The 27891-nt window shown below is 36.6% G+C and overlaps 2 protein-coding genes across 4 annotated transcripts; both read right to left on the bottom strand.

Moving 5' to 3' along the window:
• Window positions 1-210: 210 nt before the first annotated feature.
• Window positions 211-8171, bottom strand: LOC103979718 (probable inactive ATP-dependent zinc metalloprotease FTSHI 1, chloroplastic). Its single transcript, XM_009395905.3, has 15 exons — window positions 7304-8171; window positions 7130-7214; window positions 6122-6556; window positions 5945-5998; window positions 5776-5841; window positions 4651-4746; window positions 4444-4572; window positions 3927-3979; window positions 3042-3237; window positions 2332-2446; window positions 1383-1657; window positions 1149-1232; window positions 957-1069; window positions 639-888; window positions 211-547 (listed from the first exon to the last, which is right to left on the bottom strand). The coding sequence occupies exons 1-15, from the start codon at window positions 8044-8046 to the stop codon at window positions 356-358; spliced, it is 2886 nt and encodes a 961-aa protein (XP_009394180.2). The 5' UTR covers window positions 8047-8171; the 3' UTR covers window positions 211-355.
• Window positions 8172-9127: 956 nt separating this feature from the next.
• On the bottom strand, window positions 9128-27150 carry LOC135581430 (uncharacterized protein At4g10930-like). 3 transcript variants are annotated; one of them, XM_065146172.1, is made up of 15 exons: window positions 26722-27150; window positions 25523-25618; window positions 23999-24084; window positions 21925-22015; window positions 21682-21731; window positions 19015-19084; window positions 18810-18919; window positions 16919-16984; window positions 16049-16743; window positions 15808-15891; window positions 15236-15350; window positions 12415-13729; window positions 12244-12318; window positions 10733-11920; window positions 9128-9653 (listed from the first exon to the last, which is right to left on the bottom strand). In XM_065146172.1, the coding sequence occupies exons 2-15, from the start codon at window positions 25586-25588 to the stop codon at window positions 9444-9446; spliced, it is 4221 nt and encodes a 1406-aa protein (XP_065002244.1). In that variant the 5' UTR covers window positions 25589-25618; window positions 26722-27150; the 3' UTR covers window positions 9128-9443. The 3 variants fall into 3 exon arrangements, with proteins under 3 accessions (XP_065002244.1, XP_065002238.1, XP_065002250.1); XM_065146166.1 differs by lacking the exon at window positions 26722-27150 and adding an exon at window positions 24986-25099 and having other exon boundaries at window positions 25523-25549; XM_065146178.1 differs by lacking the exons at window positions 21925-22015; window positions 23999-24084; window positions 25523-25618; window positions 26722-27150 and having other exon boundaries at window positions 18810-18915.
• Between the last annotated feature and the right edge of the window lie 741 nt (window positions 27151-27891).

Here is a 27891-nt window from a genome sequence, read left to right as displayed (position 1 = left end):
ACCCGGGATTGACTCCGGCTGTCGTCGCCTGCCTGCCCGCCTCCACTGCGCTCGCTCGTGGCTCGGGCGGCGTGTCATCCACATAGCCGTTGCGACCACATGCACAGGAAGAGCGGTGGTGTCTACGCGCATCGGTCTTGCACGTGCTTTCCGCCAGCGCTGTACTCTTATCTCAAAACAATAAAAGCATACGCATTTAGGACACAGGTGTGCAACCAAAGCAGAACACATTTCATTGATGCTAATGCCCGGTTACGAATGACAGACGCTAAGCTTCGGGATCAAAGTGAACACGTTACTCGCACGAACGAACGATTCCTGGGTAAGCCCAGAGACACATCGGCCCTCGGCCGTGTCATTGAGCTGCTGCTTCTCCAACCGGTATCAGCTTCGGCAACGACGTGCTACGGTCCCCATCCACCTGGAAGAATGGCAGGCTCCCCGGGTCTTTCTCCTCCAAGATGAGCTTTACTGGGGTTTCTGCAGGGTAACTGTTCAATATGAATTCGATTTGATCTCCACTTATTTCCTTGTTATCCAGGAGAACCTGCATGGTTGACACCATTGAGCGAGCTATGCAATGCACTAAAATGACGATGAATAAGAAGACCCGACAGGCTGAAGCCAACCATAGATACCTTCACCGACTTCGCAAGGGCTGCGACGTGTGTTTTCAACAAGGACACGGTTTTCTCGTACATGTCACGCAGCAGCTCTTCGGTTCTCCGGGCGACGGCATCATCGAGATCGAAGTTGATCGAAGGCTCTACAAGCCCGTAGTGATCATAAAGTTCTTTTTCGAAATCCAACTTCGGGCCTATAAACTTTGGCTTCTTTTTCCAAGGAAAGGACTCTCCGTGGATGGTCATAGGATTCTCCAAGTTCCAACTGTTACGCAATCACAAGAAAGATTAAAGGGGAACATCATCGATATGTGAAAAGTTGAGGTTCTTTACATGGTTAGCATTTTGCGAGCCAGGCATGTGGCATCTTGAAGATACTTCAAGGATGCTTTTGAGGTGTCTCGTCCATATATAACCTCTTCGGCAGCTCTCCCTCCCAAGAACACCTTTATGAATGAAACATACAAACAAGAGTCCAAGAAAATTTGGAAGGTCTATCGAACAATAGTATTTCCACAAATATACCTGAAGACGATGCAGTAACTGGGGTCGTCTTTCAAACATGTATGACTCTTCATCGAGGTGAAGAAATACAATTTGGGAAAGGGCCTGCAAGCATTTGTATGACTTCGTTAACAATGATCCCTTTGATGTAATAAATCTAGAGGAATATTTGGACTGAAAACATTCTAAAAGCATGCAGCAAACGATATGTGATCATACAAAATTGTTGCAATCAAAACAAAAGCGAAAAAGAACCTGGCCACGGGGAATGATTGAAATGCGTTCACAAAATTCGACTCTGGCATTTTCATAGCGCCTGAGCAAATGGGATGTAAGTGCAACTCCAACCTCGGTAACAGCCCTTCGGCATTGCCCTTGATGGCCTAATTCAATTCCTAAGCGCTTAGGCCCTACCGTCAGCCGATCGACTGCATCATCCATGTCAGACTGAAGTATTGATTCGTGACCTCTCCTGACTGCCACCAGCGCTGACTCTTGCACCAGCTGTGCCAACTTAGCCCCCGTCCATCCTACAAAATACATTTGTAATTCCAAAGTAAACATAATAAGCTGCAAACAGGTTGATGATTACTTCAAACCACGATGGTGTGGTTATAATCTATCCACTATAGTAGCATCAGTAAGGTTTTTTCATCAATCCATCACTTTAGGCTAACCAAAATTGGCATTTTTCGACCTTATCACTTTCCCTAATTTCTACATTATTAAAAACCATTCTTCCACTCCAAAGATTATCTCCCTCTAAACATTTGAAAGAAGACAACCATATGAACACTCATAGATAACTGTACCTCCTGGTGCATATTATTTTAACAATAAATGCAAGGTATACATTTATAGTCATCTAGAATCTGTTTCCATCTGTGTTCTCTCTTCCATACTTCATTGATATAATATTTTCTTCTAAAGGTAACTTCTGTTCAACTAAATGATGATTCAGAGTTTTGATTTCACTATTTTTCTACAGTAACAAGGTGACAGAAGAGTTATTTACTGTATCCAAGCACATGCAGACTACACAAAATATGCATGTGGCTTGAACAAAGTTAACAAACAGCCACATTCTCAGAACGTGACCAACATTGTGGCTGTCCTAGATAGTTGAGAAAAATGATATAAATATTAAACATCTTTTGAGAGCAGAAGATTAAGGGGAAAAAAAGAAGTAGAAGAGGATCAAAACCAGGCAAATTTTGAGCATAGGTTGACAGGTCAACTGTTGGCGACATCTTGACTTTACGTGCGTGAACCTTCAAGATATCCAATCGCCCCTTTGCCCCAGGAGGACGTATTCTAATCTGAAAACAATAGGAGTTTTAAGATGATAGAATTTCAACCATCATTGGAGAAGAGAACATATTAACGGCATCTACACAAATTGAGGCGTCAACCCACCAGTAGAAGTATCAAACAGTTACAAATCATCCTTAATTCATAAGCAACCACATACGAATTAGTGAAAATATTCAAATTAATAATTTAATTGTGTAAATATATAATTATACAGTCAAGTCTAAATTGATAGTAGGTTTCATATATATAGTCCTAAGATAACAGTAATAGTAGAAATGATACTACAAAGAATAGAAATATAAACTACAAATGTAAAATATTTTTATGTATATGTGAATCATTCATGCATAATGTGTTTCACATATATAAAACAATGCTGCATATTCAGGCATATAACTTCATAAAGCAGGGTAATGCAACCACATGCAAGTATGCTGCTACATATACACTGAATCAACCACATTTTGAAGCACTGGGATGCACAAACATAAACTAAAGCACAAGTTAACGAGGTTACCATAAATAATAGTTTATTTTTAAATGTACATAAAAAACCCTTTTATATGGATACATACAATGGCATAAAACCATATAGCAAACCTTGCGGTCAAAGCGACCAGGACGAAGGAGTGCAGGATCTAATAGATCCATACGATTAGTGGCTCCCAGAAAGATAACACCTTTTCCAGTATCAAAACCATCAAGCTCTATCAGTAGCTGGTTAAGTGTAGTCTCTCTCTCCTGAGTCGCAGCATTGTAAAAGTAGTTGGTAGATTCATTGAAAATTCCTTGGCGCCTGCAACAAGAAGATATAAGTTTCCCAATTATTGTGCATTAAATGATATCAAAACAAAGGCGATAACATGTCTCCTACTTAATTGAATTCTACATTATTTTACAAGTGCATGCACATATGTGCAAACAACAGACAGTTCACAACCTAAATCATGGCAAAACTTATGGACACAGTTAATGTGAATTGGAACCATAACTGGTTGTTGGACAAAAAGTGTGTAGATGTTGGTACTGATTGTAAAGACACTCAAAAACAATTTTAAAAATCACAGATGATATAATGTCAGAGAACGGCATAACCATTCAAATACCCATATCATAAATTGAAAATATTTGGAATATCTAGCTCGAGTTGAACAAAAGACGAAGCTTATAATCCTCCCTTTGGTGGAAAGGAAATGAAGCTTATGATCCTCCAAATCATGTATCAACAAATAAAATTATGTAAAAAGTACTCACAAGAGTAGTCAAACTTTGCTTAAAATAGGGCCAAAAGCCCTACATGTGATCTTAGTATGATATCAACTAGAAGAGAATTTAAGAACGGCTACTTTAACCATATATTAACCCCAACAGATGTAATAGCAGTATGAGAAAGGAAACAATGACAAAATAAATATACAAAGAAAAAAATTCATGAGAAAACATTAAGGCTGTCAGTGAATTAAGCTGTTAAGAGCATCATGTTACCTAGTTGCCAACGCATCAATCTCATCAACAAAGACAACTGCTGGTTTGTTTACCTGCACATACATATCATTAGAAGGCAATAGATGCTCTGTCATAATGGAAGTCTTATCAGCTCCAGCAGAAAGACAATAATCAGAATAATTATCAGCCAACAACTGATCTGACCACAAAAAGAAAAAAGAACAAGAACATATAACTGTTGCATTCTAAACAACCCCCCCCCCCCCCCCCCCCCCAAAAAAAAAAAGATCATCAGATCTTTTTGGACTGAGTACTACAATTATAAAATCCACTGATCAGTAGAGCGTATAGCTTAACTCCCTTGTGATTCATAGATAGATGAGAATTATATTATATAGGATATATCTCATCATTCCTTTTCAGATACTGATAAAAAATCAAAAAGAATTCCATGCAGAACAAAGCTTGGTGAAGATAGAAATCCTGTTAACCAAGAAAAGCATTTATAACTACAAGTCATTGTTCTACATATAATGAACTTCGGCATCATCGATACCTTGGCTCTCATAAAAAGATCCCGTATTCGAGCAGATCCAACACCAACTAGAACTTCAACAAACTCAGAACCAGCCATTTGATAAAATGGTACATGAGCTTCACCAGCAATAGCCTTGGCAACAAGAGTCTAAGAAGTAATGTAGAAAAAGATGAATCAATACAAAAAGAATGAATCTTACCATTAACAAATAATAATGTGACTTACCTTTCCACAGCCAGGAGGACCTTCCAAAAGGACGCCATGTGGAGGCTTGATACCTATCTTATCAAATAGTTCTGGGTTCTTCAAATATCTCACCAGCTAAATAATCAAATGGAGTTAGAATCATTATCCCGCTATAACTTACATATAATGTATATGTAGAATATGAAAACCAAAACATCAATAGGGGGGACCCTTATGTTCATCAACATGGTATGTACTACCAATGACAGCTTAATGTTAAGGTTATTGAATTAACGTAATACATGACATGAACCAGAAAAATTCAAAGACATATGCAGGATAAGTTTATAAATAGTGTCTGCATTTCTGCATAAACTTCTCCATCCTACTGGAATCACAGAAAAGAATTGAGTCAATATCAGAGAACTCTGGGAAGAACCACTGCAACCAACACTCAAAGAAAGTAAAAAAAGGTCTGAATACAGTACAAACAGAAACTAAATATTCTGTTACTGCAAAGCAGTTTCCAAGAAAGGTACAGTACAAGGGAGTTTCTCAGTGGTACCAGTACTTGCACCTGAAGACACATTAGCTGTCCTTGAGGGTCAAGTTGGAGATTAATTTTACTTAGAAGTTTAGAACATACAAATTCAATCATGTAGTAGTTTATAAATCACCAAACTATTTTCCAAAAGAAGATGTTATCTTCATAATCATGCCTTTATTTTCTTGTTGTTTGCTTCATTCAGAATAGTTGATGAAATAGAATCTAACTATGATGGCTTGAGCAGCTATGTAGGATTGCCTCCATCTTCTCCCCTTCTTCCTCCTTGCCTCTTCTCTCCATCTCTCTTTGGTCTGGGAGGACCACACCTAGTACTGATACATTGATCCATACCAGAATTATATAGGTTTAATCACCAACTAATACCAATGTTGAACCATGATATTCAACCTTGTGGTAAATCATTTGTCTTTCTTCTAAAATAAACGAAGAAAAGAATTCAAATACCATAAATTTGTTAAGCAAATGACCAGAAATTTTTTTCACATTAGTAGAAGACAAGACATTAATAAGCATCTTTCATATAATTGGTATGGATACAATAAACTATAAGGGACAACAAGACTGTTCTAGAGTTCATAGTTGGCATGAAGGCTGACCTCCTGAAGTTCCTCAACTGCATCATCTATCCCTGCCACGTCACTGAACTTGACCCCAGTAGAACCCTGATTACCAGAATATAAAGGATGATTGCTGTGGGTGAATATGTGCTATTGATGACATAGTATATGTGCTATAATGGGTGTTCTGAAGCCAAAGAAGACTTACATCAACTCGGGCCTGTGATTTGGAATGTCCAAATTCAATCCCTTGCCATATATCCTGCCGAATATATGTTCATGTCAAAACCATATGGTAGGGCCAAGAAGATTTTTCTCATTGCAGCATCCAAAACAGAATCATATTCAAGCAAAGATACTAATTGAAGCAGGAAGAAGGAATCACCCATTTCCTAAAGTTTTTTGGCCTTCTCGACAGAGTAAATCGAACAAGGAGAACCATAGTGATAAGAACCAGCATGATAGGTTTTAGCATCACAAGGCTGGCAGAGACACCACCGAAAGTGTAAAATTCATATATTTTGGAGAAAAAACCTCCTTCACTGAATATATCAACGACATTCTCCCACATACGTTCTGCAATACTGGAGACTATACCCAGAACAAGCTTCACGAAAGGCCTTGATAGAGGCCAGACAAAATAAATAGTAGCAGCATATAGAAAACTGGTTATTGCAAAAGCTGCAGATGCCACAAAACCTACAATAACTGCAGCTGCAGCAGCTATCAATGCTGTTGCCATCGCAAGTTCAACCATGACTCTGCTTGATATCGAAGAGGCCACTGGATGAGGGTATTCAAGTGATTTCCCAACATAAGACTGCAGAAATGGAATCAGATGATCAAGAAATACCAAGTAAAAGCCAAAAAAATTTCAAACAATCACAATAAACAGTCACTACCGTGCAAGATAAACAAAATGTTATAGCAATGCTAAGTAGACAGATCCAATGGTCCACTTGCAAATAGAACCATTACTTCAATTCTTCTTCCATAGCTTGATTGTGTAATTGGTCATAATGGTGTACTGCATCTTGTGTAACAGAAAACAAAGATTCAAAAAGTGTAAAATTGGGGTTCTAGTTTAATGGCATGCTTGTGATTGTAGCACAACATCAGAAATATGCAATATGTAGCATATCATCTGAATGATATGGGAATCTATCATTAAAATGTTCCTTTGGCTCTTTGCTTAACGATTTATGTTTTACATATAAATCCTCTGAGATAGAGAGAAAAAAAGTTCTGAACCCTTATAAAAATATGTGTGTTTCAGAAGACAAAAAGTAAAGAGCATTCTGTATAACATGTTCATCAAAACAATCAGAATTGCTTGATTTGTATTAATCTAAAAAAAAAGCTGCTGTTTCTGTAAATAAAATTAATAGCCAACCATGGTGTGTTTTTCGATCTCATACTGTGGTCCATTGTACTCCTCCAATGCTGCCCGTGCTTGACTCGCACTTAACCTAATCACCCTGCGAAATGAGCAAACCCAGATAAACTGTAAAATCAAACCCATAATCGTATTTAATTACGCAACAAGAAAGAAAAATCATGTTCCTACCATTTAGTTTTCTGTATGTTTCTGTCACCTGGAATCTCTTTCAAGTCAACAAGAAAATCTCTATAATATATTTCAGAAGAATAATCAAATGTCGACTTTGACGTCAACAATTTAATTTTGTCAGCTTTTAGATGCTTCTGAAAATCCTCGAAGCTCATCAATGGAAGCTCCTGTACATTCTTCTCGAACTCTTCCTCTTCTGATAAATTTTCCCTGAACACCTCCTCGGGAACATATAGTTTGCCCTTGAATTCCCTTAGTAGATCCTTAAGATACACAGGTTCTGCAGCTTCTCCTTCCTTCCTCCCACCGCCCTCGACTCCCTCCTTCCTAGTCCCGGACCGCCCAAACAACCGCTTCAATAACTGAATTACACCAAAGTTCAATTCTTTACCTGATCTTTGCTTCTCCCTCAACGTAACAAACCGATCTCCGACCAGGAACTTGGGCTCCACCTGGCTAGGATTCTCCTTCAAAACCCTAGTTATGAAATCATCATCTCTGGCGCTGCCATTTCGATCGGCATCAAGCTTTTGGAAGACCACGAGAGATCGACGGAACCGAGCTCCATGGAGGGTTTTCGTCCATAGACGAAAGGGCTTGGAGCGTAGCCGGAGGTGGAGAGAGGTCGGCGGCGATGGGAAGAGGGCGGCGACGGCGGCGCATTGGCGGGATCCGGCGGAGACCCGACAGGAGAGAAGGGGATCGCCGGAGCTCGCAGCCAGGAGATTTAAAATGGGCATCTCGAAGCGTCGGGCTTTCGAATTGAAGGGTTTGGCGCAGGAGCGAAAGAAGTGGGCGGCGGTTTATCCGAACGGGGAGGGTTTTCGGCGGTGGCTGCGTTTAACGGTACGGACCGAAGAAAGGAGAAAGATGATATTATTATCGTTATTATTATTATTATTTCCCTCCCTCAGATAGTCATCTTTTAAAAAATACTTTTCAGATTAATCTTCTTTAAAAAGTGTTTTTAGCATTTTTTTTATGACATGAAAAGAAGGATACTACTATTTTTTATTTTGTTTTATTCCTTAAGTTTCCACCTTGCAGTCAATCTATTTTTAATTTTCAAAAGATATATTACAGTTTCTTTCTTTCTTTTTGTTTTATATCCAAGAGATCAAATATTCATTTCCCTGGAGAAACAAATTTTGTTTGCTTTTCCTTTAACCCCAAAGGTTGAGATATGTTCATATTTTCTAATATTATCGATCAATCTAGCCATAAACTGTTGATAATAAAGGAAGTAACAATTCCCATCTACAGAATTGTGAGTCAAATTTGGACACCACCATAAGCATTTGAACTGTATCCTTTTCATATTAGAGAGGAACCAACCATTTGCCAAAAATCTGATTGTAGAAACTTGGAACTCATCAGTATCTCTTACAGCTCTGCAAAAGGTTACTATCAAACCTTCATGATCACATTGCTTTCTTGGCAAGTACGACTAGAATATATTGAAACTAAATAGATATTGAATGCAAGCTACGAATCAACATCAGGAACCTGAATCCACTATTTAACTCAATACAGTAATTTGGCAAAATTTGGGGGGTAGAAATTATTGTTCATGCAAGTGGCTGAGCAAGATAATAAATAATGATCATTTGGAGCTTCTACCAGGTGGAAGATACTGACCAGTTATTCTGGGAAAACATTGATTCTTTGTACCACCCGGGGAAAATGTAATCTCCATGTAGTCCCAGCAAATGGTCTACAAAGATAAGGCACCCACCCTGCTTCCGATGAACAGCTATGATGAAACACAATCATGTGCAAGCAGGAACAGGCATTTAGTTCAGCTGGTTGCAGAGACACATCTATGCTTCATTTATCAACTTTCATCTACTAAGAATCTACCATCTTCTACATGTATATACAGATTCTGGGTGAACAATTATCTAATTTGGCCAATTCTGTATCACAAGTGTAAGAACGGATATAGTCACATTGGCTGCTGCTAAACCGTGCCTCGGGCTATGTCGTAGCCATTTCTTTAAGCAAGATGAATAGGGAATGCACATAGAGAAACAGATTTAAGGTCAGGAAAAAGGAAACAGCAAAAACATGGATTGGCTCTGGTGGTAATGCCAGGACTATTAACAATGATCTGGATGCCCCCTGATGATAGAAACTATCACATCTTTTGCTGAGCAACTTCTGCATATTGCTCTGCGAGCTTTTTCACCTTGTCACCTTCTTTGATGAGAAAATTTGCATTTTTAGCATTGCAGTGGTGTCCCATAACTTTATCTGTTGTTCTTGTGACAGCCCATCTGTATTGCTCAACAGTTATCACGCCACTTTTACAAAGTGGCCTGATGTGTTCTTTCACATATGCCTCAACCTGAGAAAGCAGGCCAGAATGAAGAAGTTAAAGCAATTTCCTCAGAAAACCCAAAATAAATATGCTGCAGTTATGTAAAAAGAATCCATGTTTTCCAATAGATTTATGATCCAAGGTTTTGAGTACCAATTCATCAATTCATATACTCACAGGTATTTGCTGGTCTAAACCTTGAGACCAGTTGGTATTTTTCTTTAATGTTTCTAGTGATACTGTACGGTACAGGTTGGTATACTTCTCAGTATACTAATATTGTACTAGTCCGACCAGTTGTCGTGACTGGTATCTGACCGAGGTTTAAATCCTTGTTCCAATAAATGATAGATTATAATAATCTTAGGACAATGATACGAGTGAAGTATATAGCAAAAGAACTGCAGAGAATAAGTGTAACATAATAATATCCAAGACAACATTCTGAAATGCAAAAGACAAAATAAGGCAGTCTAACCTAGTACAGAAATGACACAAGTTTCCTAAATTGGCATAAGCAACGGAAAAGTCAACTAAGGGTTTCAAGATATTTCTAGGACATACAAAAAGAAGATTTATTCATGCCAATGCTCGGAATATAGTGTTCTGTGATGAAGCATCGCCCTGATTACAAAAAATAGAAAGTCATTTCCCATGTTATTCATAACTCCACGTGACCTTAGTTCTTAAACAGAATCTCCAATGTTAGTATGAAAATTCACAAAGCATATGCAGCAGACAAGGTTATATTATTTATCAACCTAATACTCTCTTCCATAAAATGGTAAATGCAATTGTCACTAACATTTGAAAAGCAAGTCTTAGTTCTGAATTTGACTTAAAAGCATGAAATATTCAAGTCATAACATTAGTATTCCTTTGCTTTGATATTCCATATTGCCAAACATCATAAGCCAGGTGAGGTTACCTGCCAGCATTAGCAGTGCATTTCACATTCAGCAAGAGTAATTTAAACCAGGCTAAAGGACTGGCAGTAACATATAAATAACTTCCCCACCACAAATAATCATACTTTTGTACTAGTATAGCATGTCCCTGTAAGGTTTATGTTTAATAATGTATCAAAGGTTCCATTAACACTTTACCTTTTTATATATGGGATGAGATGAATCAGATAAATCAGCAGTGCTGGGTTTAGCCTGTTCCACCTTAGGAGCAATTTCGCTCATGATAGAATTTGGTGAATTTCTCCTTCCAGAAGATCTACCTTCAAAAGGAACCTTATCACCAAGAATGTTATTCTTGGAACAGTTACCAATCTCAAGCTTAGGCACTGCAAATTCATCTTTTGAACTATTATCTTCCTTTTCATTATTAATGCTGCTTTTTCCTGCAGCTTCTCTCTCCATTATCTTGCATGCCTCTCCCATTAGTTCACTAGATGTGTCAAGGGGAGGTTCTTTTTCTGGTCCATGCAACTTATTGTGCTCAGTTGAGGAAAGCACATTGATTTCATCCCCTTGAAATATTTTTGTAGCAGTTGAAACATCAACCTCAACATTAACATGTGCATTTCCTTTGCCACATACGTTTTGATACTGGAGCAAAGTTGAACAATTAGATGGTACCTCCACAATCAAGTCATCCTGATTGGTGGCAGCTAATGATTTTGTCGAACTTGCAGGTTCTTGAGATTCATAGTTGGGGCACTTAAGTGGCTCTTCAGAACCAATGATTGAGAACATGCCCTTCATTTTGGAGTTCTCATTTTCTGACACCTCTGAAGCTTCAGCAACACTGGAAGATGCTGCATACCCCTGATCATCTAATTTATTCTTCGTATCTCCATATGTACCAAACAGAGGATGGGTATCAATGTCATTGTCAACATATTCCTGCCCACCATATACCGAAGAATCAACATCTGCATTGGTGCCCTTCACATTTTTTTCAGGACTATTAGGAGGAGAATCAGAGAGGCCAGCAACTCTTAATGCTTCTTCTACATCACCAAACACTACTGGTTTAGGCCCCGAGATTGCTTTTTTCGCAACCTGATCAATACAATTTTCACTTTTTTCAACTGCCTGATCAGCACTAGATTTAGTGTTTACCAGTGAGTCGGATGGACCTGCATCTGATTGCAACCTAGTGCACTGAGATAGAACCTGTGCACAAAGGTTTATGTAAACCATTTTGCTGTTAGACCTTTCAGAAATATCTTTTTCTACATTAACTGCATCAGCTACAGCCAACTCAACATCTGCCGTTCTGCAAATAACAGATAGATTTGTTCTCCTCAAGTAATTTTCAGCAATGCGGTAAAGTTGTGCCTGGAGTAAAAGGAACACAAATATTCATCTCTGGCTTCAAGAAAACCAATTACTAAGAAAAATTGTGCAACTTATGTAGTGATTACTGCAAAATAGCAGTATGCATTAATTCTTTACGATCCAAAAGATAAATACTTGAACAAATAGACCTTTTTTAAACACCCAACCTACCGTGTATATGTCATAGCTATAAGAATATAATGAATGCAAATGTACAAGCACAGAAACTGCAAGGTAAAGTTGCAATTTACAAAGCATTCGCCAAAAAAGAAAAAAAGAGTTACATGACGAAGTTATTGTCAATAAAGAATTAAATGTCATACCTGCCTGACTGAAATTGGGACTTTATTGTGGCGGCTGGGTGCCACAACTGGTCTCATGTCACTGGGAAGTTGGGCCTACATGTATAAATAAATGAATATTATGTATCAGGGAAAAGTCAATAAGAAGATGCTACTATCACACCTAACAATCCAAAGTAATCAATGATGTACCAGTAGCGGATAGTTTCCCTTGAGCATATTTCCCTCTTCTTGTCCATCGTTAACTGAATTTGAACTCGTTACAGCATTCTTTCTAGCAAGAATCTCCATAGCCCACTTCCTTTTATCATTCTTAGCCATATTAGATACATTAGCCTGCTCCTTCAGAATTTGTCCACTCTTAATGGAAACAGATGTCTCGTTCTTGTTTTGCCCTTTCACCTTACTTGCAGCCAAGATGGAGGATGTTGCTGTGTTTTGTACATCTGGACTTCCTCTTTTGCAAGGAGCTTTCTTCGGAATAATTGAAGCACCAAAATTCTTTCCCTGATTATCAGATGCTTGGGACTTTGTTTTGTTACTCGCAACATTTTGTGAATCCTTCTCAGAAAGAGTGGTAACAAGACTTTTCTCTTTTTGATCATTGCCGATCACAGCAGCGGCAGACAGGGGCTTGATATCATCCTTTCTTGGGAAAACTGAGGCATCAGCTAAGTATACTCGAGACAGAATTGAATTTGACATGTCTCCTTGTGGACCCTGATCCATTTCTGGGTTCTCCATGCAGGAAGTTGATGCTTTTTTGAGAAGTTCAAGAACTGACTGTAGTGTCTCAATTTTTTCAGGCTTTAATTTTGGACACCGGTACTTCCAAAATTCAATCTCCCAGTCCCTGTCCCAAGCTCGCCTCCGGCGACCACTGGACGTTGCATAAATTTTTTTGGTCAAATTCTCACGTACTTTTCCTTTTTGCAGCAATTGCTTCCTCATTCTAAGTGAAGGAATAAATTTGTTAGCTACTTCATCTCTGGGTTTAACTATTGCTTCACGAAACGCTGTTAAAAGTTTGCCGTGAAAGGCATTATCCTCAAAATTGCAGTTAGAGGTTTTAACCTGAACTGCCTCTTTTATCTCCTTTCCCAGTTTCTGAACTAGAATTTCTTTTTCAGCTTTATCTCCAACACTTCGCATGATCTTTTTTACTCTAAGCCCAGTAGAATCATCTTTTTTTCCTACAACATTGTTTTTATGTTTTTCGCCTATTTGACCATCATGTTTATTGTCTGCCTCTCGAACAATACTCATGATGTCTGTATGTAGAGCTGAATCTTCTGCATTACATTTTGTATCATCATCTTCACAAATTGTTGCAGCTTTAGGATAACTTTTAAAGTCATCTGGAATGGAAGCATCAGCTTGACTTCCTGAAGGCAACATCAGAGATGTCTCATCTGATTTAGATTTCTTTGCATTATCCTCAGTCATTGCTTTTACCTGGAATTCCAGTTTTCTTTTCCCCTTTTGTTTGATAATGGAATCAACATCCCTAGAAAGCAAAGGTGAAGAAATGAGATCAAATTGAGAAGTAAACTTGCATAGCTTTATTATATAGAAAAGACTGGAATAACATCCACAAGTTGGAAAGTCTATCCTTCAAAGTTCACATTAATACTAGCCCAAGGGGCCAAGTAGTTGCACATTTTCTTTGTTAAAAATCACAAGAGAAAGATTAGGTAAAGAAAAGGAAATGTTGAATGTGAAATATGAAGGATCATGGTTATGTCAAAACTATTAAGGACAGATGAGCTTGTGCAGTCTATTTGAGCTAAGTGTGTGCATGTATATATAGATACACACACACAGAATCTAGGAAGATATCTGAGAAATTATTAAAGTTTTAACTTGACAGACGGAAAGAACATCTTGACCTTCAGTTGAGAAGCTTACACATATCATCAAAAAACTAATTGACATAAACTGTGCTATCACAAGAATCAGCTTGCATAAAACTTCCCCAGTGAAATCTTGGTTGACTAGAAACTAGGAGCTGATCTAAGCCACTAAGAGGGAAAATCTTGGATGATTGAACGAGAACCAATACACAGCATATGGTAAGAAGAATACCATCAATCTGGATTTCATCTACAAAATTGAAATGCATCAAAACAACCAGGTTTATCTAGCACAGTTTATGAACTTTCAAAAGCTTGTTCTTATGTCTTAACCTAACATGATACTTGTAAAATATCAACTTCAATCTCAGACAAATGACAATCATAAATGCAAAAACAAGTTGGCAAGAAGATAAACCTCTAACACATTTAACTTCAACATGAAACACTTTGGTTCATGGTATGACTGCATGAGTATTGTTAAAGCGTACTTTAACTCATAGTACCTAGGGGTTAAAATTAGTTGGTTAATTGTTTTGGGTTGTGGTGCATTTTTATCACTTGCTAGATAGCTTGTTATATTAGATAATATATTTTGACATAATATGCATCCAACTGGGTAAAAGTCGACCAAGGCTCTGAACCTGTTCTTTTTTTTTTTCATTTATCGTTTAATAATTATATTGTTTTGAGCTTTCCTTAAACAATGTCCATGGATTATATTTTTCTTCCAACTGCTTTATATCTACAAAACCGAATGACATTGATGAGATTGATCCCAATTTTAGTGTTTTGAATCATATACCACAGTGATCCTGAATGCAGAAAACCAAAAAGTACCATGAACCGGGTAGAGGTATCCTGATGATTCTGCTCTGACATTTCAATTTATCAATATAACCAGATGCAACTTGGAAAAAACCATGTAGACAGTCCTAAGACTTCAAAAGGAACAAAATTATAGATAAGGTGAGCTTTGAGAAGTCCTACGATTCACCAAGGCAATACAAAAATAAACTAATCAACCAAAATGCACAATTATCCATATGAGAATAATAAATATCCTACATATTCATTGCTTAGAACTTGGATGCATCAGAATTGGAAAGGGGCATGTACTCTTACAACTATAGACACAAAACAGCACAAATGTTCCTTACATTAGGTGTACGTTGGATTCAGTTGTATGTTCCTCCACCAAACCTGTAACTTTAAAATCCTCTTGACAAATAGCATTAACCACATCCTCAACAGAGCTGGTAATAATATCATCTACTGCAAAAGTCCAACAAAGAACCAATGTAATGCGTCAAAAGCAAGCAATCAGATAGACGACCCCATATTATCAAATGAAACAAATTGTAAGAGTAGCTCCTTTTAACAGACAACTAAACAATCAGAGACAACTAGAAAACATAATAGCAATGTTCAGCAAACTAACTTCAACAGTAAACTTTTAACATAATAATGGAAAACAAATTCTCTTCAACAGCAAGGAAGTTCCAAATAGCATCTTGTAACATCTCTATCATAATTTAGGCAGTTCAGGATTAAAGAAATAAGTCATCACGTTTTAATCCTCTTTTGATTAAAACTATACCTGTTGAAGGAACATGTTGCTATTACACAGTCCAAATGAACAGATGTTATTGTTCAACAGTCAGATAAAGTTGGTTTTCAAATAAAATATTCTAAGAGAGCAATATTATTTAAAAAAGCATTATCTAATTACCTGATATACGACATTGCTCTGGATTGTGTAAGCTTCTACTCATAACTAACGGATCTTTCACATCAACATCAACTAGTTCACCAACTGAAAAATCATTTACAAGAAGCTATTAATTTTATAATGCACCAAAACATTCACTCATGAAATTGAGCTAAGACAATACATAGAATTGATAAAAAAATTGTTACTTGTTGCATATTTAAAAACAAACAAGATATAGCAACATAAGTAACAAGCTTACGTTTGTCTTGACGCAGTTCATCAATGTTTTGGTAAGAGCTACATGACAGGGAAAATGAGTCATCATGATCATTATATCTAGAAGAATTGCACATCGTTTCTTCAGTGTGATTAGCCTCCAGCAAGCTATGTATTAATGGCTGATCAGAAGAGGATATAGGTCCACCATGTGATAGACTTAATTGTGAATCAACTATATTTGAAGGTGCAGATTCTAACAGTGTTAATGCTGAAGAAATGTTGTTCAGCTCATTATCTTCCCGTGTCATTGCAGGTGATGTATCCAACAGATTTTCGTAACTACTATCAGTGTCTGCAACCATTCCATCAAACACACTATCATTGCTGCATATCAAGTCATCACAGTTAAGTTTGAAATCAACATTCTTGTCAACCTGAACATCGAGTTTTGGATTATCAACATTAGATTCAGAAAAAGATGTTTCAGTTTCCTTCCTCATGTTTGTTTCTATCAAATCCTCTGATGCACTTGTATCGTCCTTACTTGTCTGATCCCTTTGAACCATTGAGACAACAAGAGCTGTTTCACCATCATCAGCAACAGATACTGATACCTTCCCCAAAAAAGAATGGTCAACTGCCCATCCATGGTCAGCAGCTTTCAAAATAGAGTGCCACCCCTGGTCTTGTACGGGAATATCATCCATCTTCTGTGGTTCTTCAATAGATAAGCACCTAGGAGAAAAAGGCAAATAGAAAAACCAGTAATGATATAAATATATGAAAAATGAGAATTAGATAGTAGATAAACCTATGCTGAAGTCAGAAATGAAAATTCTTAAAGAAAAGATTACAAAAATTCATGTTACAAGAACAAATCTCATTGTACATATTAAAGTAGCAGCATTACCTTGGACACAACCAAGAACTAACGGATGTGTACTCAGGGCTAAATCCAACACAAAATGCATGATACCTGTCTCCACAAATAATATAAAAATAATATAAGTTGATGTAGCATGTTAGATAAACAATAAAAGCACTTCCCACCGACTGAATCATTAACTTTAAATACAATATTTTACAGGAAAGTTAAACAAATTGAAATATGGCTAATTGCCTGAAAGGTTTTATCAGAAAAAATGAAGTTCTGATGAGAAAACAAATATATACCATTAAAGGGTTAGTGACCTGACTGTGCCAACAAATGTTGGGCATGATATAGAGTTATACATTAGTACTGTTCATTCTGAATTTTTGATGCCGGTCATACTGTGACACGTGACAGAATGCAAAAATAAGGTGAGATCTTTATACAATTCATGCTAGACGATGTACCTAGGATTTTAGCCAGCACTGTACCATGTTTCTTGGTCATTTTATCCAGTCATAGTTACATGGTCTGGGATGACAGCCACATGTCAAGGAAAACATCTTTCTGACCAATAACTGGTACATCCATATGATCTCTCTATTTACCCAAATCAAATGTTGTTTGCTGACTTGCTCTATATATTTTAATGGGATTGAAGCAAACTAATTAACTCGGGCTTGTAAATACAGTGATGAATTAGCTTTGATGAACTTAAGTGGATATGACCACTCTTAGACCTGCTAGCATAATCATTTGATATGGATAAATTTAAGCGATTTTTCAATCAAGACCATACTAATAAAACCTCATTAAATGAAGGTCATCTCAGGCTTATTCAAGAAAATCTTCAAATGAAGAACCATGTGATGATGATCATGCTGCTTAGCATCTTACTCATTTTTCTTACAATAAACCATCAAGTTGTTAAGGATCTAATTTCATGATTAAGCACCAAGGACAAATTCAAAATTTTCAATTATAAGTGAAGCTTTTCTTCCAGGGACCATGCGAACAAGTGAATCTTTCATTGACCATGGAGATAAAATGAGTTTAAATTATCTACAGATCCTAACAGCCAAGGAAGATTAATTAGATGATAATAGATCACAATATAGAGTTCTAAAATAGGAATCATTATGGCATAAAACTCCAAGTCAAGGTTCTAAATACCAGTCCCATAACAATTTCAATAACCTACTCGAAAGACGGTACAAATCAAGTGATCTGTATCATTGGCAAGATAGCAGTATCTAGCTGTATGGTCTATTATGATGCTTGATCAGATTGGTAAATAACAGTCTGTACTGACCAGTTCGACCAGCATTTTTAAACCTGGCTTCGAGGTGGTTCCTACTACTAGATACTATTTAGATTGCCGAATGTTTAATGAAGCTGACTGTAGAAATTAAAATTTTACAAATGAACCATAAATGAGTGAAGCAATAATTCTGATATCCCATATATTTAGTCATTATATACCAAATTTAATAAACGACAAATAAACAATTACTTCAAATCCCATTACAAGATAATTATGGTCTTAACTGAGAATAAACAGTGCCAGAGTTTCCTTGCTGGTAGATGTGAGTTCTTTCCTTGCTGGTAGATGAAAATAGTATTCACTATCAGATTCCTAGGTGCTAAGTGTGCTTTGAAGAGTTGAAGCAACAATTGATGTTTGGCATCAAAACCATACCACTTATTATTTCATCATGCATTAAATAAACAAGAGAAATCAGATATATCTCCATCTGCACAGTTTACTAATTTCACAAGTTTACCTAGTTGAAAAGATCAGCTTTCAAGATATGGCAACATCCGCACTTGAGTGATTCTAGCTAAGGTTAATAGTGTTATTTTGTGGCAAACCCAGCAGAAATAACTAGAACTTAAAAGTTATTTTAGTACAATTCTGATATGTATTTACCATATATCACATGAATCACAAGCAATTGATGTATCAAAATTTAAACCATCATCCGCTGTCGTCAGTCCACTTCTAACCTTGCATCCATCTCCATCCAAGCATGCAACTGCCTGGCAGAAGAATAACAGCATTAACACAGAATGCAGAAGTTCAGACTACAGTGTCTTTATCAATGAGGTGATCAGTGCAAGGACAGCATTATTACATCTTCATCAATGTAGTATGAAGGAAAGGACAGGGTGTTGTTCTTCCCTTGAACACTCCAATCCACTTCTCTGCAAATTGAAAAAGGAAGGCTGCAATTTCATGTGTTTCTCCATACAACTGCATATAAGGAATGTACTGGCAGACAAATGTGACATACAAGGACTCTTTCCCAATTGCTACACATAGGTTAAAAAAATAAATGGGTCTCACAGACGAACAATCAATGAAATAAATTATTTGTTTATAAGCTTCTCCAGGAAATAGACCAACAAATATCTAACAGTTCAGTCACAGGTCCAGAAAGAAAAGATCAAAATTTTCAGGTGCAACAAAACTCATCAAAATAACAATACAATTTTAAGCTCAGAAAAGGAATTCCAACATCAAGTGCACAACCTCCAACGACTAACATGAAAGCTTACAATCACAGAGCAACATGTCTTCAGCAAATCAAAGGAAAAGAAAGGCACCAGCCGCACCACTAAGCTAGGAAGTCATGAAAACTCATCTCATACACACGTACATGCCCGCACGCATGGCAGCACTAAGCTAGGATATCATGCAGTAATTAAGAAACCCATTTTCACAACCATATATGCATATGCATGTGCACACACGCACACAAAAAACTACTATTCAAGCAATCAGGAAAGCACACTTTTTATAACAGTAATTCTGAAGAAAAGCCTGAAGCAATATACTAAAAGTTCTTACACTTTAATCAATCAGGTTTCTAAATTCTAATATCATGTGTAGACAAATTATTTATATGCCATGGGAAAAATCAACTTGCTCCAATTTTTTTATTCTCTGAATTGGTGCAACCAGCAAGCTTCTGTTGGAGTTTAGCACATCATCAACACAGCCCAAGTTGATGATGTATAGTGACTGTATACCATGCCACCAACTAACAACAAAGTGCCAGAGACACTTAGATCCTTAACTTTAACTGCCATTGGATGCTACGTTTGGTTCCGTGTAAACTTAGCTTCTGGATAGTCAATCAGCCAACAACTTCCAACACCCACATAAAACTTGACAAATTTGTTCATATTTATATGATCAACAAAAATTAAGGATAGCCAATTAACATGGTGCTGACAGGTCTAACTATGTAGCTCATGACATTAAGCCAATTAAGAAAAACATATGACAAACTGACAAAGCGGTGAGAAATCACAGAAAAATATTATCAAAAGGACTTGAAAAAGATATTATGCCTTTAGATGAAAAGAGGATGTCCTGAGACAAGTAGAACAGATTTGGCAAAAGAAGATTAGTGTATCAGTGATCTTTCAGATTTAAGTCTCTATGCCCAAAAAGTCAAAAGACCAGCCTTCAGGGACTGAAGATCTACAAAGTTAAAAGTTTGACTGCTACAGAAAGTTCTCAGATATTTTTCCTCACCAACAATTAAAACCTTGCTAGTTAAACTGTTTCTTTTTTATTTATAAACCAACATTGTCTTGAAAACTTCTGATCACCTAGAGAAGATCCTGGATGTCTGAAGCAATATCCCAGTCAAGGGCAACAAATTAGTTAATATCTCCTTCATAAAGAGTGTCAGTTCAGTATATCCAATTTGGTCGCCAAAACAAGTGGTAACAAGTTACTTGTCAATCTTCAGATACTGTCCATATTCAATTCAGTTATGATCAGTCAGTAGATATATTAAAGCAATTATTTGAATGATATTGCTAAGACGAAAGGATGAGGACATACCATAATGTGATACGCGCAACAAGTCACATGGCATATGAATGTGTTCATGCATAATTATAGCTCATCACAGGCCAATCTGACCAAAAGTGATTATAACAAGACACTAACAAGATAGATGTGGATGTTAGAGCTGTAGATATACATATATGATAAACATACAGCAAAACAATAGGATATAGGTTTTGATGGACAATCAATGAGACTCGGCACAATGCAAAATAAAAGGAAACAAGTACAAGACCCAGGCTTGAGTATTTTTATTTTTATAATCACTAAGCTTCTTATCACTCATGTCATGAAGCATGCATATCAATGGAATTCAGGCGATGACAAATCTTACCCCCTAAGACCTCAGTGTTGTTTCTTTGTTTATGATCAATCCAATTGCCATAAATTAGTATCTTGAATTTTTCTTAGATTGAACAAACAAAAAAAATCAAAAGATAATGGTGGCATAAAAAAAGTTACAATCCACAAACAGCATACAACCAGAGGACAAAACCTAACAGCATTGAAGGTCATTTAGATAAAGAACATATCTAGTATTACCATCAAGGTAAGCAATACCGAATAATACCGTCCGGTACGGGCGGTATGTACCGGTCCAACAGTATACCGGTACACGGACCGCCTGGTAATAATAAAATAATATTTATTTATTTATTTAGAAAAAGGCTCGGCGACGTCACCGAGGCGACACGACGTCGTCGAGGTGCTTATATATATATATATATATATATATATACCGAACGGTATACCGCTCGGTATACCGTTCCGTACCGTACCGAGCGAACGTCGAAATGCCAGTACGGTACGGTATTTCGAACCTTGATTACCATAACAACAAATTTATGCCCTCCTAGACTCCTACTAGCAATACATCTAAATTTTATAAATCATGATTAATTGATAAAATATTTATCGATACTGAACTACATATTACCTGGAAAGTGAGTAATTCTCAATTCTGATGCTCCCAGTGGTGTCATACACCTACAATTATCAAACAAAATTTACAAAATATGCAATGGTGAACTAAAATACAACAACAATCTGATTTAGAGATACTTAAACCACTGCACAAGCAGAAAATGAAGATTTCATTACATGATCAAGTTAGAAGAGGATAACAATAGACAAAAGAGTTCCGAAAAGAAGAGTTGTTTGGTAGAGTATTATTACTCACTGGAAGACATGTGATAAGCTGAAACTCATTTTGGCAAATTGGGCAGCAATTTGTGATGGTAGCCCAGTTGTCAAGACATGCAAAACAGAACCTGCATTCAAAATAATACTCTGTTGTTAGACCATTGTTGATCTACATAATACAATCTTCCTTCACCCTGAATTTTTGTTGTGAAATAAAAGCAAAAATTCTAACAGTATAATAAAAATATGGAAAAAAAAGGTAAAATAAGACACTGCAACAATTAAGGGAAAGGCACCTACTAGAACTGAGAAAAAGGACTCGTGTTGATGATAGTAATGCAATGTTGTGCTGTACCTGTGCCAATCACAGGACCAGTCATATACAATACACATAGGCATGGCTGAAAATGCACCCACCAAAGACCATACCAACCAGCATGGTAGATGACAACCAAAGACTACTGGCCCTAGTTAAATGTGCTTCTTTTAGCCCTAGTGACCAGACTCCTTGAACAAAAGACTAAATTTTCATGGTAATACCATTCTTTTAGTTCCTACACCAGGCTCCCTGAATCAAAGATTAAATTTTCTGAGTAATCATTAGATTACAAGCAGCCACTATAATACTAATTTGTTACAAGATGCTGGATAAGTCTTACTTGTCGCTGTCACTAAAATATAAAGTAGCTTCCATTCATATAGCTTACCAGTATGAGATATCAAATTTGTGGTCTCAACTAAAAGAAAGCAGAAGGAGCCAAGACTTGGGAAAATTCAGCACCACTTGAAAGAACAAGGACTCTTCAAAGAAACCTAGATCTTCTTATGTATCATAAATCTATATGTTTTGAAGTTTACATGCACAAGCACGTTCAATAAGCTTGAATGTATATGTATAAACATCTCCTTCATAAGTCAGAATTATATTGGATATGAAATGACTGTTCTAAATTTATTTTGTAAAAGATGGTGATACGAACGAATAAGGGCTGTAAGATTATCATTTTCGGCAACAATGAAAGATCAATTTTTTCAAAAAAAAAAAAGAATTAACGGCTTTGAGAGAGATTCACAACTAACTGAAATTTTTGCAATAGTATATGGAAGTGAGACAAAGCAACAGACATCCTCTTAAAATTCAGGAGACACATAATTGGGCATATAATACACCATTTATCTTGCCTATGTTTAATGAAACTTCAAGAATTTCGACGAGCCCATAAGTGCATCTAAGTTGACATCTTAAGATTCTTAACAATATTTCTCCAGAATTTTTTGGCCATGAGACCATAGTATTTATTTCCATAAATCTACTCCATAGTCAGAATAATCAATTGATCCCAGAACCAAATTAGACAATTTGATCAGAAATCAACCAAAACCTACTGGTAGCACCCCCAAAAAGAAATGGTATCTCTGATTTCTGATCAGCTAGGAGGATACAGTGAATAATATATTCAAAATAATTAAATATATTATAATAATAGCATAAACATTAACATAGTACAAATAGGAAGTAACAAGGTGATTTTCTGGGAGAGGCCCCAGGTTTTCGGTTTTTTCCTGATTGCAAACCCCCATTTACATAATGCCCATAAGAGAGTCCCCTCCTCTTGCAAATAACTAAAATGCCCTCCTGTCAGAAAAGGAAACTGGTTTCTGATAAATAGAATAAATGTAAGTATATCATAAATAGAATAAATCATAAAATAGTACATATACGATATTGAGATTTTACATAGTAATTGCATCATCAAATTTTGGAAACACTGATACAAAAATTAGAATATTAGCTCTAAACTTCAATTTAATCTTTCAACTAAAAAATCTTGATAACTTGAAGATTCAAACTAAATAGTACTAAAATTTTGTCGAAGACTGATCCTCCAATATGCATCATCAACCGTATACCTTTTTTTCTTTTGGACTTATTGGTCCCTTTTTTATTTCCATTTTCAAAACCTTGTGTATAACAAACTTTATGAATCCAGTTCCCCAAGTCATTAATTGAACAACATGTAGATATTCACATTGGGGTTTCATGAGTTAATCATCGCATCAGGAAAGAAAAAAAAAAGAACAGAAGATTTCAATGCAATAATATGACCTACCAATGGTCGCAACAGTCCAGAACCCCTCTATCAATGATGACATCTGTACATATTCCGCATCTTTCATTCTCAAATTCAATATCTTCCTGAAAGGATGATGTTAAATAACATAAAATTTATTTCAGAATATCAGCAAAGCACCCAAAATAGACATATGAAAAAAAATTGCATTAATACAATTTACAACTTAAATTTTGATGCTAATATAAACATTATATTGTTCATGTGTCAAATATGATACTTCCTTGATATCTCTTGGATACATGCTCAGATACTTCTTCAAAGTAATCAATATTTAAGTAATTACTAAAGAAACATTTTTGAGAAATTTACACCATACTTCATGGACACTTCTTGGCTTTTTAAAGAATTTTCCTTTTTCATGCATATAAATCTTTCAGTTATGGATGAGATGGATATATGATTAGATGCAATGTTTTATGTAGTTTGTACTTTGTATTAACTGTCATATTATGATAATGAAACTAAACTTTTACCTTACCAGTATGTAATACATTACAAGCTTCTTCTGCCCTCTCTACATTCTTAAAGTATTATTATGTTACTAAAACTAATTTCTTTCATGACAATAAATTCCCGATGCTAATTGCTTAGGCAATAAAACTCTCCAATGCAACAATTGTAGCAGTTGGCAAGTCACAGAGACCTATCAATTGGCAGACAAGCTGTGATAGCTTCTCTAACAACCAATGATGGTGATTTTACAATGGGAGTTGACAATGGATAATGGTGATTCAACAATGGGAGGCTGCCAAGACATTCAACGATAAATGCAGAGTTGCAGTCCTATATGGCACTTCATTGATAAGAAAAGAAGCAAGTGGAAGAAAAGTAGAAAAATAGAGACCATCGTGGAAAGAAGATGCAGGTGTTTAGGTTTCACATGACTTGAGATAGCCTAATTAATACCAAAACAAAATCATTTCAGCTGGTATGCAACTAAAGAACATTTGGTTTCATGCTAACCAGTATATGCTTAGATTCCTCGATTTTGGTGGTATTGACTGTTCCAAGAGCTGATAAACCCTTCAAATAAGGTGGCATGGCTGATATGCACCGATATCAGTTGCCAAAAAATTCCTAGCTCGTAATAAACTATGAAACATCAGAACAACTTTTAACACAACTCAAAGACAAGGATACAGACAAACAAACAACAAAACACAAAGAAGAGAAAATCACATCACAAGTATCATCTGTGAAGCTTCCAACACATTCATAATTAACAAAGTTATTATATGTGTTTTTGGCAAAGAAGTCGATGATATAATCCATCTAATCTGAAATGTAGGATTGTTATGATGCATGAGGATTGCAGAGAAACAACCATAATTTGCTTCTAATTCATACAACACTACTTCAATTTTGATTCTCTGTTTTTTCTCATCTATAATAAGCGACCCTAATTTAAAGCTAAAGAGTAAATATGCCAATATAATAAATGAAGAAATAAGAAAATTTCATAAAACAACTAAACAAGTACAACAGCCAAGCAGGAATTACTCTATCATCCTCATCTTCAAATGTCGTTTCTTTAGACTCGCCATTAGTGGTCTCTTGTTGGTACATCAGTTATATCAAAAAACTTATATACTTGACCTGAAAAGATGATACACCAAAATATCATGTACCAGTGAGCATGTTAAACAAAAATAGCGATATAAATATATCATTAACGTTAAGCTAAAAGCACCCATGACTACAAGTCTACAACAAATAAAGGTAGACGACAAAACACGATTTGCGAGCAAATAAAGGAAGGAAGAGACTCGTTGGAAGGGGAGAATGGGGACATCAATGCCAAGAAAGAATTGGTTCCTGTAGTGCTTGAGGACATTAATGGATTGCTAGTTCCAGAAGTTGATAATAATAACAGCCTTTTATAGATGATGGGAGCGCCCATGGTAGAGTGCATCACAAGACTACCTTTTACAATCATGTAAAATACCAACTTTGCTGTTATGTTTCATGGCAGTAAAGCAAAATGGAGTAATTGTTAATTTGTTATACCTATTAATATATTTGCTTTAGATCTTACAATAAAAATATCCATGCACTCAGATCTTACCTCTAAAGACAAGATTATCACGAGATAAGTTATTTCTCGCAGGAAATCCATCATTTGAATATTTGAACATCTTGACCACTCATAAGCTCATGTATTGTATCCTCCCTCTTAGTTCAGTTTATGTTATAATGGCATGGCTGCATAGTCATTGAGCTATCAATCCTTTAGGAATACATTTGCCGCTAGCATCCTAAGGAATACATTGAGCTTTGTTGTTGTTGTTCTTCTTCTTCTTCTTGTAGTAGCAGTAGTAGTACCTAAAATTATCTATTAGAAATGGGAAAGTATAAATCTGCAACAGCATCACTTTCTTCAACGATACCATATCGTTTTAACTCGGAGGATAATTGGGACAACGGTCCCATGATTCTCCAAGGAACTAAGGAAGAGGAAGAAAAGGGGAAAACGAAATGTCGCATGTCCAACCACTTCAAAGTGTACAATCACGACACCGTATCTAAGATCTTCAAATAAAAATACATAAATCTTTCGAGTCCTCCAGAGACGATAACCTCCCGCAACAACACACGTCTCCGCCAAATTATGTAGAACGCAATCTTGTTTCGCAAAATCGATAACCCCAGACCACACTAAGAGAAACCGGCCGACCAAATTAGGGTAAATGGGGGAATACCTCTGGCCAGCGAGGGGCGACCGCGGCCGAGTTCTCACACCGATCGACGATGATCTACGGACTCGGAAGATTCTTGGGTGGGGAATCCGAACAAAATCTGAACGAGAGGAAAAGCGAGTACGATTCTGAGGAAAGCAGAAGGGAAGTAAGGGGGAGTTCTTGAGGAGATTTCGCTGCTAAGTGGGTCGACAAAAGGGGGCGGAGGACGCCGTCCGACGGAACTCTTTTGCCGGTCCGGTTCGGGAAAATGATCATCGGAAAGAACCCGGTTGGAACCGGCTTACGACACCGGGTTTTAAAGATTCGAGACTGAACCGGCCACCGGAAGGGGAAATAAAACGTATATTAGTTGGCTGACCCAACGGCCGGCGACCCTCTTGTCTCCTCCGCTCCACCAGTCGCATCCACCTCTCAGCCAGGACGAGAAGGGGATGACTCGTATGTCCGCGTTTCTTGCGTGGGACTCGTAACAATCATCAGCTTAGCAACTCTCAACAGCAAGACAACATCTAAATTTACTGATGCAAAAAGGGACACTTAGATCTTCATCTCACAAATTATTATTTTTTAATTATTTATTTTATACGTTATAAAAAATTATATTAACGATCTTTCATCATATTTTCATCTATAAGCATCACTTCCACCTATCAGTGTAATAAAATATAACGGGGGATATTGGAACGAATACATATTATCCCTACCAAGATCAAGTGTAAAAGATAATTCTCGATTCTACCGGATGCTCTCTTTTTTTAAAAGAATTCATATCTAAAAATGATTTTAGACTAATTTGAGTATTAGAGGGATTTGGTTTATAATTTTTTTTGATATCGCTCTTAGTGCAAGTGACGCTCGAGGAGTTTGACACTTTTACCTCGAAGCTACCTCAGGCATTTCTACACTTAACATATAAGGTGGATGTTAAGAACAAGTTGGAATATTGGTTGGCATAAAAACCAAATGTACAGACTTAGGTTGGAGCGTATTTGATAAAATGCATTGAGGAATCTGAGACCTTTATAAAGGTGAAATACATGATCGCTCATATTTTACAGAAATCTTATCGATGTTGGTTAAAGACTCTTGATGTCAAGATATTGGAACACATACGATGTAAACCAAATATCGTGGATCATTGCTTGCAAGTTATTCTATCAGTATAATCTA

This window comes from Musa acuminata, chromosome BXJ1-3, assembly GCF_036884655.1.
Source record: "Musa acuminata AAA Group cultivar baxijiao chromosome BXJ1-3, Cavendish_Baxijiao_AAA, whole genome shotgun sequence".
Taxonomy (NCBI): domain Eukaryota; kingdom Viridiplantae; phylum Streptophyta; class Magnoliopsida; order Zingiberales; family Musaceae; genus Musa; species Musa acuminata.
The sequence above is the reverse complement of the archived record's forward strand: the minus strand, read 5'-3'. Positions and strand labels throughout refer to the sequence as shown.